The sequence below is a fragment of the Saimiri boliviensis genome, chromosome 8 (genome assembly GCF_048565385.1).
Source record: "Saimiri boliviensis isolate mSaiBol1 chromosome 8, mSaiBol1.pri, whole genome shotgun sequence".
Classification (NCBI taxonomy): Eukaryota; Metazoa; Chordata; class Mammalia; order Primates; family Cebidae; genus Saimiri; species Saimiri boliviensis.
Genome location: NC_133456.1, coordinates 27,653,274 through 27,669,944, shown reverse-complemented (window position 1 = coordinate 27,669,944; position 16,671 = coordinate 27,653,274). Strand labels below are relative to the sequence as shown.

Sequence of the window (16,671 nt, the reverse complement as noted above, 5' to 3'; positions counted from 1 at the left end):
AGGTGTGATTCTCCATCTACTGCAATCTTAAATTCATACTTTCATCTGTTATTTACTATAATGAAAACATTTGGGAAATATGTGCAATAGAATATGCTCATATGTAGATTTTAAAATCTAACATATATGTAGCACTTAACAAAGCATTTTTATAGCCATCATTTTATTTGAACCTCCCTGATATCCTAAAGTTTAAGTAGTTTAAATTGTTACCCACATTTTACAGATAAGGAACTGAGTTTCAGACCAATGATAAAACTTGCCAAAGTGTATACAGCAGAGTCTGTACTGATTTGAATTCTGTTCCTTGCACTCTAACACACATAAATTTTTTTTTTTGGAATTAACTGGATAGCTGGTTTCCCAGACATAACAAGGTTCACCTGCACGAAGGTTGTTAGTGCTCTCTAGGGCACAAGCTTTTATGGATGGGCGTCTGTAGTGTACAGAGGGTATAGTGAACATGATTGATATTGGGGTGTGCTTATTTAGGCAAAGAAAATCCACTGGTTGTCTTCTGTCCTCTTAATCAGCTCATCAAAGCCGAATAGGAACCTCTTTAATACCAATGTAATCTATAATCAAAGTATAAGATACTAACAATAGATAGTAAGGTGGTTTGAAAGTTAAAACTCTAAATCAGATACTATTACTAAATTTGGCAAATGAAGGAAAATAAACACAAGATTCTTAATATACTTGCCCTATGAAATAGTTTACGCTTCATTAAAAACAGAACAATAATAACATTTTAGCTATTCTTATCATTAAAAGAAAAAGGAGAAAAAGGTTTCTGTTTGTTTTCCTAATTTGCATTTAAATAGATTCATTTAACATTTACTATTTATTAAGAACTAGATTTGTATTTTTTCACTGGATTTTAGCCAGTAGAAGAAAAAATTACTTAGCTTGGTTAAAAACAAAAACCCCAAAAGGAAAGGGAAAAAAAAAAACCCAAATGGCTTACACATGTCGTCTATCTTCTTAATGAGACAAAACTATTCTGATTTCAAAGAGATACAATTTTATTATTTAAACATGAACTTTCTAGAATTTTTTGTTGTATTACATTTTGTTGAACCCACCATTTGTAGCTTCTCAAAAAACAAAGACATATCAAAAAGTTTGAAGGCACTTTGGAGATATTTTTAGTTTAAATGTCCTAGCTGGAAGGGAGCTTAGAAAGAGTCCACTTGTCTGGAGATTAGCAAAGGAGAACCTATGACCAACTCATAGTATTCATTTATTCGTTCAGTGAGTATTTATTGAGAGAACTAGAGCTATTTGAATCAAGTGTCCCTAGACACCTGGCACTCCATCATGGTGGGGCAGGCAATGGAGGAAGGGGAGAAAAAGGAGGAGGTGGAGGAGGTGGAAGCAGGCTAGGTATTGGCAGGGGAATGTTCCCATTGAAGAATAGCACCTTACTCCAGCTGGCATACCACAGTGCCCTTGCAGCTACCTTTTAGGGATAACTGCCCTGTGGAACCCAGGCAGAGAAAGTCTTACAGCCATATGAACAGGAGGCAAGCAGTGTCCCCAAAGCCTGGCTCAGTGGGCACTCAGTGAATGTGGCCTTGGGTAGAATAAATTAAATCTCCACCTTGGACTTTACATCCCTGAACCTGTTTTCCTGCCTGTGAAGTGGGCCTGATGATTGCACCCTGTGGGATTGTTTTATGGATGCAATTTAATGTTGAAAGGTGAATGGACATTTTGAACTCTAAAGCATCACACCATTGTCAGGGCTGAGACCAAGAAGCTTCCTTTCTTTTTATTTTATTTTATTTTTTGAGATGTACTGTTGCCTGGGTTGCAGTTCAGTGACACGATCTTAGCTCGTTGCAACCTCCACCTTCTGGGTTCAAGCAATTCTCCTGCCATAGCCTCCTGAGTAGCTGGGATTACAGGCACCTGCTACCATGCCCAGAAGCTTCCCTTCTCTGGCTATAAAACAATGTCATTTTTCTCACTGACATTATTTTATTCAAAAAGATAAAAATTTAAGTTGTAGCAATGAGTACATCTTTTGATCCAGGAGAATCAACAAAACTATTTTTTGTTTTGGGTGGGGGAATAATGCATTCCATATGCTTCCAAATTGAGCCTATTATAAACCAGGATGCTTACCTCCATTCTGCAAACCACTATCTCTTGCAAATGAGGAGAAGACAGAAATAAAATTACTTTTCCACAGTCTCGTATGGAGTTAGTGACAGAGCTGGGCCTGGAACCAGCCTAGTCCTCATCTCACTTGACTGTATATATACATGCATACGCATGCATGGATGCACATATACATTCTGCCTCTGCCACCAGTTCCACTGAATGCAACAGAGATGACTATGACCCTTACAGACAGTCAGGCTTGCAAGGGTGAGGATTATATATAAGTAGGTACCAAGTTTAGGCCCAGAGAAGACTTGTGATTGACCCTTAGGAAACCCTGGTTCCTGACATCACATGAGACCATCTAGTTCACAGAGCAGATCTTTTTCTCTTTACTGAGATGAATGTCACCTCTTTGGAACACCACCTCCAGTGAAAGCTAAACTTTTCCAGAATGTCCCAGACCCCAGTGAGAAGCTTGTATGCTCCAAACGTAAGAGGCAAAATCAGTTGGGATGGCATGGGTGCAGACCTCATTCTGTAAGAAGCTGATTCAGCAAAATGCACAGTTCTGTCAGCACCCTCAACTCTCACCTGTCTTTAACTCATTTTTGTATTCCTTTCCACCCTAATTGGCCCATGCTCAGCTTTCCCTACCCTGTAATCTGGTGCTGAGCAATCTGGTGCTAATCATTCTGGTGCCAGCACATAACTCAGCTGCTTATTTGCATATCTAAATCATCATTTTAACATAAAATACAGGGAAGGTCACTTATCGGCCACTGAGATATCCAAGAAGGTGTATGGAGTGAGTGCTTTTCATCACAAGTTCTAAGGACCTCAGGCATTTCAGACTTTCATTAGCCTCATTGATTCTTTTGTCAATAAAGAAAAGAAATGAGAAATTATTTTAAAATGGGGCTGGGAGGCAGACTTTTGAAGATAAAAATTACAGAATGAGATTCCTCTAAACTCCTGGGGCACCTATCTTCTTTTCCTTCTTGTCCTTAATAATAATTAAAGAAGGGGGAAAAAAGCCATGACCAAATGCCTGTAATGTCAGGGTGGCAGAGGCTGGAGGACCCAGGATAGTGCACACAGCACAAATATCGACCCACCCTCTACAGGAGCCCCAGCCTGAAATAAATCCTCTGGCACTCGGAAGTAAAGAATGGTCCTTTCCTCCTTTCTTTACTGTTGGTGTAGGTTGATGGAAGTGTAATTCAAAAGGGAGAATAATCTCCAAATCGTGCGCGTTTGCTTTTGGAAGGTGACGTTTTTATACTTAGGTGTGAGTTGTTACAGCCCTGATGTCTCTCTCCTGACCTTCAGACACAAATCTAACTGCCTACTACTGGATACCTTCCCTTGAAACTCTCATAGGCCTCCCAAACTCAGCACATCTAAAACGGAACATAATATTTCCCACCCAAGCTTTTTATCTTCCTCTTGTGGTACTTTTTATTACCAGGACTCAGGGTGCCATGCCAGAAACCTGACTGTTCTACCTCTTCCTCCCCTTTTCCTCTCTAAACAAGCAAGTCCTCAATAATGCTCCGAGTAGCTCTCAAATCTGCCCGTTTCTCAGACCCTACTGCCACTCCCCTAATCCAAGATTCCAGGTCTGCACCCTCACCAGGATTTCTGTAGCAGCCTGCTAACCATTTTCCCTTCCTTTCCAGTCCACATCCCTTGCTGCCATCAAAGCTCACTTCACACTTCACTACTCAGCTTAAAACCTTCCACCAGCACCTGGCAGCCGACAATGTGTGGTGCAGGTTTCCTGAAGCCTGTGTTCAGGGCTCTTGGTGGTCAGCCTGTCCCACCTACCTCCCCAGCCACATCTCCTCCTTGATGCCAGGATCCAGAAACACAGCTGAGGAGCCTTCATTGTCCTCAACACAGTGGGCTGCCCCTAGTTCTGCTGCTTTGTCTGAGCATGCCCCACTGACCTTCACCTAGCTAATTATTACCTGAATCAAAGCTCAATTCAGATGTCACCTCCTCTGAGAAGCCTTCTCTGCTCTTCCCCATCCCACTCCCTCAAGGATAGGTGAGGTGCCCTCCTCTGTGCTCCCTCAAGAGCCAATATTCAACTTAACAGTAGATTTTTTTTAGCTGTAATTTTAATTACATTGTGTGCCACATTGTACTAAAGTTGTATCTGAGTCCATGTCAACTGTCCACATTAGCCTTTAAGCCACCAATACTCAAGAACCATATTTTAGTCATTTTTTCCTCATGTGACCTCCAGCAGTGCCTGGCACATGGCAAGTGTCCCATAAATATTGGTCGAATGTAATTGAAATAGTCAATTCACTTCTCTGTTAAAGGGAAATAATTGGATAAGCCTGAAGTGCTGGCTCCGGAAAGCTGGCGCAATTGTGGCTGCTTCTTAGCCTGCTTCTGTGCTCAGCTCCTTCCTGCTGTACTCTGCAACTGAACCACAGCCTTTAGTCCATCCCAAATGGAGCATGAGGCTTAAGTAGTGCAGCTCTCTTTTCCAGATGTATTTTTTTCACACCTTTCCTGGCTTTCACTGACTTAGCCAATGTTTTTTGGTCCCCAGCATGTGTGAGTCACTGAGCTGGAATGATGAGGAGCCTCAAGCTGTGGCACATTGGAAATGGTTGAGTTTCCAGGTCCTCACCCTCATCAGGATTTCTGTAGCAGCCTCCTAAGCATTTTTATCTTCCCTTCTAGTTCACATCCCTCTGGGGAAGAGAAACTGTAAGGGACATGTGATTGCTGTCTTCAGATATTTAAAGGGCTGCCTTAAAGAGAAAAAAAGTAGAATTTTCTGCTCTGGACAGAAAATTACAGAAAGTCCAACTTAAACTGGCTTGAATAATAAAGAAGATTTCTTGGCTCAGGTCCAAGGAAGTCCAGAGACAAAGTGGAGACCAGACAAGGCTCAGCCAGGGCTCTGCCTGCTTCCTGCAGGTATCTTGGCTCCACCCTTTCTCTACTCATTGGCTTCACCTTCAGGCTGCCAGAAGAATGGCTGCAGCAGTTTGAGGTCAGAGCTACATACAATACTAGAGGAAGAGAAGCCATAACTAAAGAACTAGGATTCTGTTTTCCTAGAAGTTTCTAGCAAACTTCACTCATGTTTTATTGTACTAAATTGAATCACATCCTTATATCTGAGACAGTCGCATTGGTTGGGAAATGTCATGCACTGGTTGGCTTAGGTCTGGTGTCCTGAAGAGCCAGAGGTTCTGGTCAGCTCGCACTAAAATATGCAGGCTGCCTGGAAGAGGGCTGGATACCTAAGTGAAAACAGTGTATGGAGCTAGGAGGAGGAAAATGGCTCAATGCCCATTGTGCTAGCACCAGGCAGTACTTATATTACCTTTAAAACTCTCATCTTCTGGTTCCCAGTGGGTTATAGCAGAAAACCTGGAATTGTGAGGCTGTAGAGTTATGAGAAAAGTTGAAATCGTTCAGAATCAATTCAACATTGTGTGTGGCTGGGCAGTGTATAAGGAGGGCAGGGGCAGGTAAGGATGTCCCTGTTGCCTGCTTCAAGAATTTCTCCCTTCTACTAGTGCAGTAGGAGACACATTAAGCCTCCCAGCTTGTCTTCTCAGCACCTGTCCCTAAAGCAAGCATGCTGGGAATGGTAAACAGCTTCCTCTCCCATATGCCAATTACCTCACTCATTTTTTCTTTTTCCCTTAGGCTCTGTAAAGCAGCACACTGGGTGCTGGCGGGTTCTTAAGCTTAAAGTGAGGGCTCTTCTGAGAAATTAGGCTGTGGCCCACCCCTAGGACAACTCTGAGACTCAAAACATAACTGGTTCTCACTGAGCACCAGCAGGACAGCTTTTTCCCCTTCCGCTAGCTCTGAAAGTTTTGCCCTGTTTTACCCATGACCATTCTGATTACGCTGTGCCTTCTTGTCCCCTCTAGATGTTCGACTGGATAAGCCACAACAAGGAGTTATTCCTCCAGAGCCACACGGAGATCGGAGTCAGCTACCAGTATGCCCTAGACCTCCAGACGCAGCACAATCACTTTGCCATGAACTCCATGGTGAGCTGAGGGGCTGTTAGCACTGCCTGTGGGAGTGGGAGTGTGGGGAGAAGAGGGAGGAGGGACAGAAACAGACTTTCCACCCAAGGAAGAATGAAGAACTGTGAACATGCGGACCCTTTGGTGTTCTGTTTGTTGGAATGGGGATGAGTGTAGGGCATGTGGCCAGCCAGCTGTTCCTGCAGTAGATTATGCCTCCAGATCCCGCTTTACACAGTCAAAGAATGGACCTGGGGTTGTAGGATGCACTGGCTCAGCTCGAGTCTAGAAGGGCGAGTACCAGTTCCACTTCACTGACTTAGCCAACGTTTTTTGGTCCCCAGCATGTGTGAGTCACCGAGATGGGATGGTGAGGGGCCTCAAGCTGTGGCACGTTGGAAATGGCTGAGTGACCTGGGGCTGTTTCAACTGGGGAAGAGAAACCCTAGGGGACATGTTCGAATATTTAAAGGGCTACCTTAAAGAGAAAAAGAGCAGGATTGCTCTGTGTTTCCTTAGAAGGCAGAAATGTTCAGGGGATGGCAGTTTGAGCGGGAGGCAGGACATGGCTCAGAGCGGGAGGTGGGGTGGGATGCAGTGGGAGGTAGTGAGCTCTCCGTGACGGGGAGGGTTCAGGCAGATGCCGAATTCAGAGAGGGATGTTTGCTAACTGTGTGGCTGGAGAGAATTTACTTTGCCTCTCTATGCTTCAGTTTCCTTATTTATAAAATGAAAATAATAATAATAGTTACCATATAAGGTTGTTGTAAGGATTTAATGTGTTAACTGTAAAACAAGAACGGTGCCTGGCATATAGTAAGTTGTCAGTAAATGCTGGTGTTACGATAATAATAAGGATGGAGGAGTTTAGTCCAGATAACCACTCTTATCCCCCATAAACCTAACACTTTGGGATGTATTTTTGTTTTCCTGAGTGGTTACCCCAATATTTTATTTCAAAATTGTGTCTGCTCCTTGAAGCCATTATATTTCAAACTCCTGCAGCCTTAGAATGCCTCTCTCTCTGTCTCTTCTGCCAGCTCTTCCTACTTGAATTATTGGCCCAGAAGAATACCTCCACCATTCCTCATATATTTGAAAAACAAAGACACCTTATCATTGTAGCTGGTGATGTTGGGAGTGGGGCAAATATTAGAAAAACAAAACAAGAATCACAGAGGCCAAGAAGGAGGAGAATTTCGTTTTCTACCAAGCTCTTTTAAATATGCTATACACTGGAGTTCACACACTGGAGAAGGAATATTTTAGGTTGGTGCAAAAGTAATTGTGCTTTTGCCATTACTTTTAATTAAATAATTCTGGCCTCAAGTTGTTCAGTGTCTAGCTAGAGAAGGAAAACTTCAGACAATCATGGTGCAGCTTGCTATGTGCAGTAATAGATATGCTGAGTTAGCTAAGAACCTTAAAATCTCAGTGGTTGAAAACAATCGAGGTTTATTTATCGCTCCTACCACACACCCATCCCTAGCTCATAGGAGCTCTGCTTATCATAGCCACCCAGGGAGACCTGGGCTGATGGTGTAACCACCAGCTCAGATTTGCCAGCTCAGATGCTGCCAGCCTTGCCAGACAAAGCATGTGCCCAAGGACACACACTAGCTCTGAAACCTTCCAACTAGAAGTGACACATTTGCTCACATTCCATTGGCCAACACAAATCATAGAACCACATCTAATTTGAAGTGGCTGGGGACATCGTGCAGTCCTATCACATGCTGGGAAGGAGGGAGCAGGATGGTTGTGAACAGCTCTAATGACTACCACACTGCAGGATGTTAGGTAGAGGTGAACATCATGAGACTTGCATAGAAAGATCACTCTGGCTGCAGAGATGAAGGTTGTGAGACTAGGGAGGGAAATCATTAACACTGATTGTGTTATCAGTCTTGGCCACAACAGTCTTGTGTCTTCATCTAAATGTAAAGACTCATTCTCTTCCCATTAGTCTCCTGTGGATATTTCTTATCTCTGTCTCACTTTAGTGTAGAGTAGCAAAGCAGTTGATCACAGGTGATTAAGAACATGAACTCAAATCGTCAAGTTTGATTATTTGTGTGCCCTGTGGATTTTCCCTGGTGAGTTTTACAAATTCTGTGATAGAATTTTTACATCACCCAACCATCTGGCCCTAAGGCAGACAAACTCATTTTAATAGGAAACAAAGACAACCATAATTAGGGAGGTCAGATCACCACCAAGTCCCTAGAAACAGTGACTGCAAAGTTAAAAGAGCCTTGGGTTTTGAATTATCTGTACAACTACTCTTCTCTGATATTATGGGTAACAGAGTTAACAGCACATCAAACACCTTTCTTCTGACAGATTACTGTTGAAGTCTCCATTTTTTAGGACAAAAATAAGGGAGAAAATTTACTGAAGGGAAGTAACTTCTGGAACTGGGAGAGAGAAGAGAAGAGATGTAGTATACAACAGACAATTAGTGTTTCCCAGCCCATCTGTAGCCCCTCTCTCGCTGTGAATGCACACAGCACTCAGAGGCCCCCTTGGCCTGATTAGGCTTGGATCTTGTGGCTTCAGGGTGAGGGAAGGGAAATCCAAGTGTTGCTGGATTAAGTTACCTGGGCTCCTGTGCTTGATAAACATGGCCTGGTGCCTTATTACATGGGAAGTGTAAGGTTTGTTATAAAAAGAAACTTCCTGCAAAAAGGGATGTCAGCATCCCAAGCAGGTGAAAGGAGGGAATTACAGATTCCTTTTCTCTGGCCTGAGCAGTGGATGTTGCTGCCAAGAAACAGATGTATACAAGTGGCTATTAATCGAGCTCAATGACTACAGGAATGATCAGTTACTCAGGGGAAGTGGGAATGTGGATTGTTCTGTAAATTCACTGCAGCATTTCTGTTCTTGGAAACTATACACATGCATATACATATGCCCATACATCCATTCATGTAAAGGTAAATACAGCGTACTTTGTTTTAGGCTGCAGGTAAATCTTTTGGTATTGAATCTTGTTTTACCACAGGGAAATAGGCCAACAGTTCCTTATGTTTCAGGGAGTTCACAGATCCCTTTGAAATCAAATGAAGGTTATGAATCCTCTCTTCAGAGACATATATGCATAAACACATTTTTTAGGCAGTTTCTAGAGATTCAGGGGAATCCTAAAACCTGTCAATCGACCTCCCCAACTTAAAGTCCTGAGAACCTTATCACTTCTTTATTCACTCACTCAACAACTAATTAATGATCAGACATTGTGTTGAGTACTGAGCATATAGTGGTGAACAAGACAGAGATGATTATGTCTCATGGAGAGTCCACTGGGGAGATAGATGTAAAGGATATAATCTCACAAATATATGATTACAAACTGGTAAGTCTTAATGTTGGAAGAGTAAGGTATGTTATGACAGAGCTTAAGAAAAAGGCCCAATTTAGATGGGGGGTGGTCATGTACATTTTTCAGTCAACAATCTGCATTGACTTAATGTTGATTTTTCATTCATTGATAGTAATTAATGGCCCGTGAATTGAAGTGACTCTATAAAGTACCAAAGAACTTACAATTTCAAGAAGTCCTAGGTATATCATTTTGTCAGTGAAAATGATCAACTAATAACTTACTTGTCCAGTTTTATTTTCACATGTCAGGTGTTTATACATTAGTTAAAGACCCAACTCCTACAAAGGTGACGATTACTGAGCGTATTAATTTGCTAGGGCTGCCATAACAATGTCACAGACTGGGTGGCTTGAACCACAGAAATTTGTTTACTCACAGTTCTGGAATCTAAAAGCTCAAGATCAAGGTGATGGCAGGTTTAGCTTCTCTTGAGGCCTCTCTTCTTGGCTTGCAGATGTGCTGTCACGTGGCCTTTTCTTGGGCGCACACACCCCTCGTATCTCTCTATATGTCTTAATTTCCCCTTTTTATATAAAGATACTACTCAGATTGGATTAGATCTCACCCTAATGGGCTCATTTTAACTTAATTACCACTTTAAATACCCGATCTCCACATGCAGTCACCTTTTGTGGTACTTAGGTGTTAGGGCTTCAACATATAAATTTTGTGGTTATACAATTAAGTCTGTAATACAAAGAAATAATTGCATATCATTAAATCACAGAAGAAGAATCAGAAATTTGCTAAATTTTCTCTATGAATTGGTACCTGGAGAGGCCATCAATTATTAACATACCAAGAGTGTGGGAGTGATACCTTAGTAAATATGGTACATAAATAAAATGAAAAAAAGTTAAAATTGGTTGATCTTTAGATTTTTTGTCATAACATGTGTTTTTGAATTTCCCACTGGGAAATCCTGTTCTTTTGATCTTCAGTTAATAATAATAACAACAATAACAACCCACCTACCTAAACGCAGTAGGAAAATATTCTGTTGCTTCTTACAGTGCCTCAGAAAACCACCTTTCCTGAAGTCTTTGGGGCCTTCCTCTTTTTAAATTCTGCCTTCTGTTGTGGAAGCCTTTTGCATAAATTTTCCTTCCCCTGAGTGTGGTCTTCTTCTCTGATTGGAGTGTGGGCAGATGGAAGTGAAGTTGGGTGGTAATAGTCACAGAACAGTCATATAGCCATCTATGTTCTGGTTCTTCATGAGACTCACAGGAGTACATGCAAACATAACACAATCTTATTTACAATTTTAATTAGCTGGTTCTTTGGGAAAAATAAATTGCTAATGGCTTCTGTCTAGAGTTTTAAAATATGAAATGATATTCATTTCCTATTATGAATATGAGGATTCACAGTAGTGATAAAAATGTGCAGCTGGGCAAGAGGAATTCCTTCTGCTGCAGCATGCTTGATAGCTGTTTTAATCCCATTAATTTGCTCAACAAAGGCACACATTGCCCCTTGATGGTGTGGAAATCAGACCAGTTGCAGAAAAGACTACAGTGTTCTCTCTTTGTTTTGAGGAAAGGTTATAAATGAGCACCAAGGAAAAATCAGATCTGGTATGTGAAAACTCAAGATTCTGAGGCAGGTGGTCTCCCAACTCTAATCTCCCATCTCTAATCTGAGAAACCTTGCCCTTGGGCCCTCTGTCATCTTTGATTCTTGTCATCCCCAAACCGTGATTCTGTGGTACTTCCCATCTCCAAACAGGCATCACTTTTTAGAATGACAGAATTTCTAGATTTTGATGTAAACACACACACACACACACACACACACACACACACACACGCTATTGTAATGCTTAAGTAGCCAGTGTTTGACTCTGCCATAACTGCAAAGCCCCTTAGTAGACACAGAATGCACTTTTAAAAAATGAAGACGAAGAGTTCAATCTTATCTGGTAAGCATTAGTCTTTGTAGTATAATTTTTTCTCAAAGAATCACATAAGGAGCTTGCTAAACATGCAGATTTCTTTTTGATTACCACCCTAGTTCGGGGAAATCATAATCTCTGGGAGTAGGACCCCAGGACTGTAAACAAGTTCTCCAAGTCATTTATATGCATGTTAAATCAGAAAACTTTTTCTGTGAAGATCTGTATGTATCAAATAGTCACTCTCTGAAAGAAAACATTACAAGGTCTGAAGGGCAGTTCACCTCCAGCGTGACAGTATGAAGAACTCTGCAAACCTGCTATCCACCGAAACTAGTGCAAAATTTTAAAACAAGCATTTAAAGTCTCTGGAAATGGTTCAGAATGCATACAGCAATTGAAAAACATTTATTCAAGAATGTACACTAAAATACAATAACAGTGAGCCTGTGGTATTTGAACCGAGACCCACTCTCTTCTTTTCCCCTCCCAACTCAGTAAGTTTGAAACTCCACTCCAGAAAGCTTCAACCAAGAACACAGGGTTCCTTTCTCCTCCACCCTAGCTCCCAGTTGCTGAAACCAAGTTCTGGGCGAATGTGGCCCAGAGGTGGAGACTCCCTTCTACTCAGCCCTCACTCATTGAACAGCCTCACTCATGGCTATGCAATATGTGCCAGGGTCCCAATCACCCTTAGGCAGAATTTCCATGTTGGAGAGGTAAGCCAGAAAGACCTCAGGCTATTCATCTCCACTGACCATTTAGCTCCTAAAGTGGGGGTGCCATTCAGGAAAGCACACCATTGTCCCCAACCCCAGCTCCAGAGCCACAGCTCTGGAGCTATGGGGGTAGAAACAAACTATAAAAAGACAGCTCCAAATCTTTCCCCAAAGGAACTGATTTCATGTACAACAGAGGATGGAAAAGTTCAATCCACTTCCAGAAATGCTGTTAGGGAGGTTCTGGTGAAAGGCAATTAGAAGATTGATAGATTCATTGGCAACATAGGTTACATTTTAGGAAGGCTAGTTTGCCAGAGGAATCAGAGAAAGATATTTCATGGGGCCAGAACAAATTTCAAGCATTGACTTCAGGAACTATCTCTTCAAAGAGACCCAAATTTGATTGCATATGTCTGTGGAACCGCTTATACCCCAGTACATTGTTGAAAACAATCGAGCAATCAGCTTGCAATTAATGGAATTTAATTCCATTGACAGCACCAAGGAAAAGTCAGATCTAGTACGAGATCTGGTACCAGCTGGGTGTGGTCAGGGGAAGAGAAAATCAGAGCACTGCCAAAGCCACTGCCATTGCAGGGTTCCTGTGAGCATACCCAATGCTGTACCACCCTCAGGAGCAACATCAGAGGCTTCCTACTGTAGAGGTGTAGGGGAGAGGGAACACTGCAGTAATTCAGTCGGTTACTAAACAAGTATGTGAATAATGACAACAAGCTCCGGAAAGAAGTGGGGGAGACCGGTACCCAGAATTGCTGCTATATTACCTAAAATGTCCAATTTTCGACAGAAAATTGTGATGCAAAGAAACAGGAAAACATGACAAAAAAAAAAAGAATTAAAAGTATACACTAGGAAAAATAAAAAACATTCAACAGAAATCACCTGTGAGAGCAACCAGGTGTCAGATTTTACAAAGACTTTAAAGTTGCTATTATAGATATGTTCAAAAAAATAAACCATGGTTGAAGAATTAAACGAAAGCATGATGACAACATCCCCATCAAACACAGAATATCAGTAAAGAGAAAGACATTATTATTATTATTTATTTTTTTGAAATATGGTCTTGCTCTATCACTCAGGCTGGAGTGCCCTGGAACAATCATGGCTCACTGCAGCCTTCACCTCCTAGGCTCAAGCAGTCCTCCCACCTCAGTCACCTGAGGAGCTAGAACTACAGATGCATGCCACCATGCCTAGCTAATTTTTGTATTTTTTGTAGATACAGGATTGTGCCATGTTGCTTAGGCTGAGAGGCTTTTTTTTTTTTTTAAAGGAAATTTGGAGCTGAAAAATACAATAACTGAGACAAAAAATTTTTAGAGGGGCTTGATGTAGATTTGAACTGGCAAAAAGAATTAACAATCATGACAATAAACTAATAGAAATTATGCAATATGAATAACAGAGAAAAAAGAATGAGGACAAGTATACAGAGCTTCAGAAAAACATGAGACACCATTAAGTGTACCAACTGCTATACATAATGGCAACACCGCACGGAGAGGAGAAAGAAGAAAAAACAAAAATGTATTAGATGAAATAGTGGCTGAGATCTTTCAAAATTTATTTTTAAATATTTATCTATGGCTAGGATGCTCTAGGAATTCCAAGTAGGACAAATTCAGCAAGATCCACAAGCAGACACATTATGGCAAAAACACTGAAAGCCAAAGACAAGGAAGATCTTGAAAACTGCAAGAGAAAAATATCTTCTCTGTTACAAGGGAACCTCAATATGATTAAAAGCTGATTTCTCATTAGAAACAGTGGAGGTCCGAAGGAAGTAGGACAACATGTTAAAAAGTACTCAGAGAAAACACCTGGACAACAGCAACAAAGGAAACATGAATACTATGTCCAACAAAACTATCATTCAAAAATCAAGGTGAAATGAAACTATTCTGAGATAAACAAAAACAGAAAATTTGTTTCTAGGAGATGTACCTTATAAGAAAAATAAGAAATAATAAAGGAAGTTATTCAAGCTAAAAGCAAGTGACCCTTGATGGTAATTTGACTCTTGATGGTAAAGTGACCCTTGATGGTAAAAAGACAAAGAACACTGATAAAGGTAATTATGTGACTATAAAGTACAGCATAAGCACACATTTCTTCTCCTTTTTTCTTTTAATTGATTTCAAAAGCAATCATATAAAATAATGTATATATAATGTATTGTTGGGCCTATAACACAAAAATGTAGTATGATTTTTCAGCGATAGCACAAAGGAGGTTGGTAGGAGCACATCTGTATTAGGCTAAGGAAATTATTCCAGATGATAATTTGAATCCACAGGAACAAATAAAGTGATTCAGAAATGATAAATAAGACTAATATGACAAAAAGCTATAAACATATAGTAATCCTCCTTTCTTGTCTCAGCTTCTATAAAAGACATGAAATTATAGAAAGTGATGATTATAATAACCTAATGTGTGGTTTGTAACATTTATAAATGTAATATGTATAAAATATCACAAAAAGTGAGGAAAGGGAGTAAAGATCTTTAGGAATAACATTTTTATATTTCACTGGAATTGAGTTAGCATACAGCAGAAGCTGATTCTGATCAGTTAAGGTATATATGGTAAGTCCTAGAAAATAGCTAGGAATGTAATTCCAAAAGTATAGTGAAAAAAATCAATCAGTAAAGATATTAAGATGCTACACTACAAAATACTCACTTATGCAAAAGGAGCAGTACGTGGGTAATAGAAGTATAAAAAAATATAGAAAAAAGTCAAATGGCAGACATAAACTGTCTTAATAATGACATTAAATGTGAAAGGATTCGATAATCCAATCAAAGGTAGAAATTATCAGACTGGATTTAAAAACCAAGATCCACTGGCAAGTAACACTGTGAAAAACATTTTTTAAAAATATAAAACCCAGTCTAACTGCTGTATACAGGAGGTACATTTGGGATTCAAATATAGATGGAAAATAAAAGGATAGGAAAAGATATATTATGCAAATAGCAATCACAAGAAAGCCAGAGTGACTATATTAATAACAGACTCTTAAGTGGACTTTAAAACAACAACAACTAAAGATAAAGAGTGACTTTTTAAAGGAGAAAAGCATCAGTCTATCAGGAAGATAAGAGTGAACTCTATCTTGAACTAACAGACATCTACAGAGCAATCCACCCAATGATAGCAGACTATACCGTCTCTCCAGGGCATGAAACATTGTTCATAGTAGACCATATGCTAGGCCAAAAAACAAACCTCAATTAATAAAAAGGATAGAAATAATGCAAGATATTTACTCTAACCACAGTGGAATGAAATTAGAAATCAGTAGCAGAAAGAATTTCAGAAAATCACAAATTTGTAGAAATTAAATAACATCCTCCTAAATATCCAACAGCTAAAAGAAGAAATAAAAAGGGGACTTGGAAAATAATTTGAGATGAATGAAAATGTTGACACATCATACCACAACTTAAGTGATATAGTTAAAACTGTGCTTAGAGAGAACATATAGTTGTAATGCCTATATTTAAAAAAAAAAAAAAGTTCTCAATAGCCGAAACTTCTACTTTAAAATAAAAGCGCTGGAAAAATAAGAGCAAACTAAACCTAAAGCAAGCATAAGAAAGGATAATAAATATTAGAGTGGAAATTAACTAGAGAGTAGGGAAACAATAGAGAAATTTAACGAAACCAAAAGCTGGTTTGTTGAAAATGTCAACAATCTGACAAACCTTTAGGAGAACAACCAAGGAAAAAAATTCCTAGACTCAGAAATGAAAGAGGGGATATTATTACTTACCTTATAGAAATAGAAAGTATTATAAAGAAATGTTATAAATAATTATAAGCCAATAAATTAGCTAATAGATGAAATAAAATAGACAAATTCATAGAAAGATAGTAGCAACTGATACTGATTCAAGAAATAGGTAATCTGAATAGACCTATAGCAAGTGAGGAGACTGAATTAGTAATCAAAGAAATATTCTCAAAGAAAAGCCCAGGTCCAGATGGCTTCATCACTGAATTCTATCAAGCATTTAAAGAAGAATTAATCCTAATTTTTGTAAGCTTTTATTTAAAAAAAAAAAAAAAAAGGAAGATGAGGGAACATGTCCCAGCTTAAGAGGCCAGTATTACCCTGATACCAAAACCAGATAAATCTATTAGGCAAGAAAACTACAGACCAATATCTCTTATAAATATAGATGCAAAAATTTCCAACAAAATGCTATCAAACAAAATCCAATTAGCCAGACATTTGGTGCTCATATGTCGTGCCAGCTTCTTGGGAGGCTGAGGTGAGAGAGTTGCTTGACTTCAGGCGTTTCAAGACTGCAGTGAGTTATGATTGTGTCATTGCACTCCAGCCTGGGCACAGAGCAAGACCCCATCTCTAAAACAAACAAAACGAAAGAAGATCCAGCAACCTGTAGAAAGAATTACACACCATGACCAAGTGGAGTTATCCCAGAATTGTGAGCTTGTTTTGACTTCAGTAGGAAAAAAACAAAAATGTGATCATCTCAACAGACT

General features: G+C 39.9%; 1 protein-coding gene across 26 annotated transcripts in view; it reads left to right on the top strand.

The window, feature by feature from the left end:
* Positions 1-16,671, top strand: part of KALRN (kalirin RhoGEF kinase) — a 711,287-nt gene that overhangs the window by 266,053 nt on the left and 428,563 nt on the right. For all 26 annotated transcript variants that reach the window (XM_039477078.2, XM_039477077.2, XM_039477076.2 and 23 more), the window contains exon 6: positions 6,024-6,146. In XM_039477078.2, coding sequence (XP_039333012.2) covers positions 6,024-6,146 — 123 coding nt within the window. The remainder of the gene's footprint in view (positions 1-6,023; positions 6,147-16,671) is intronic.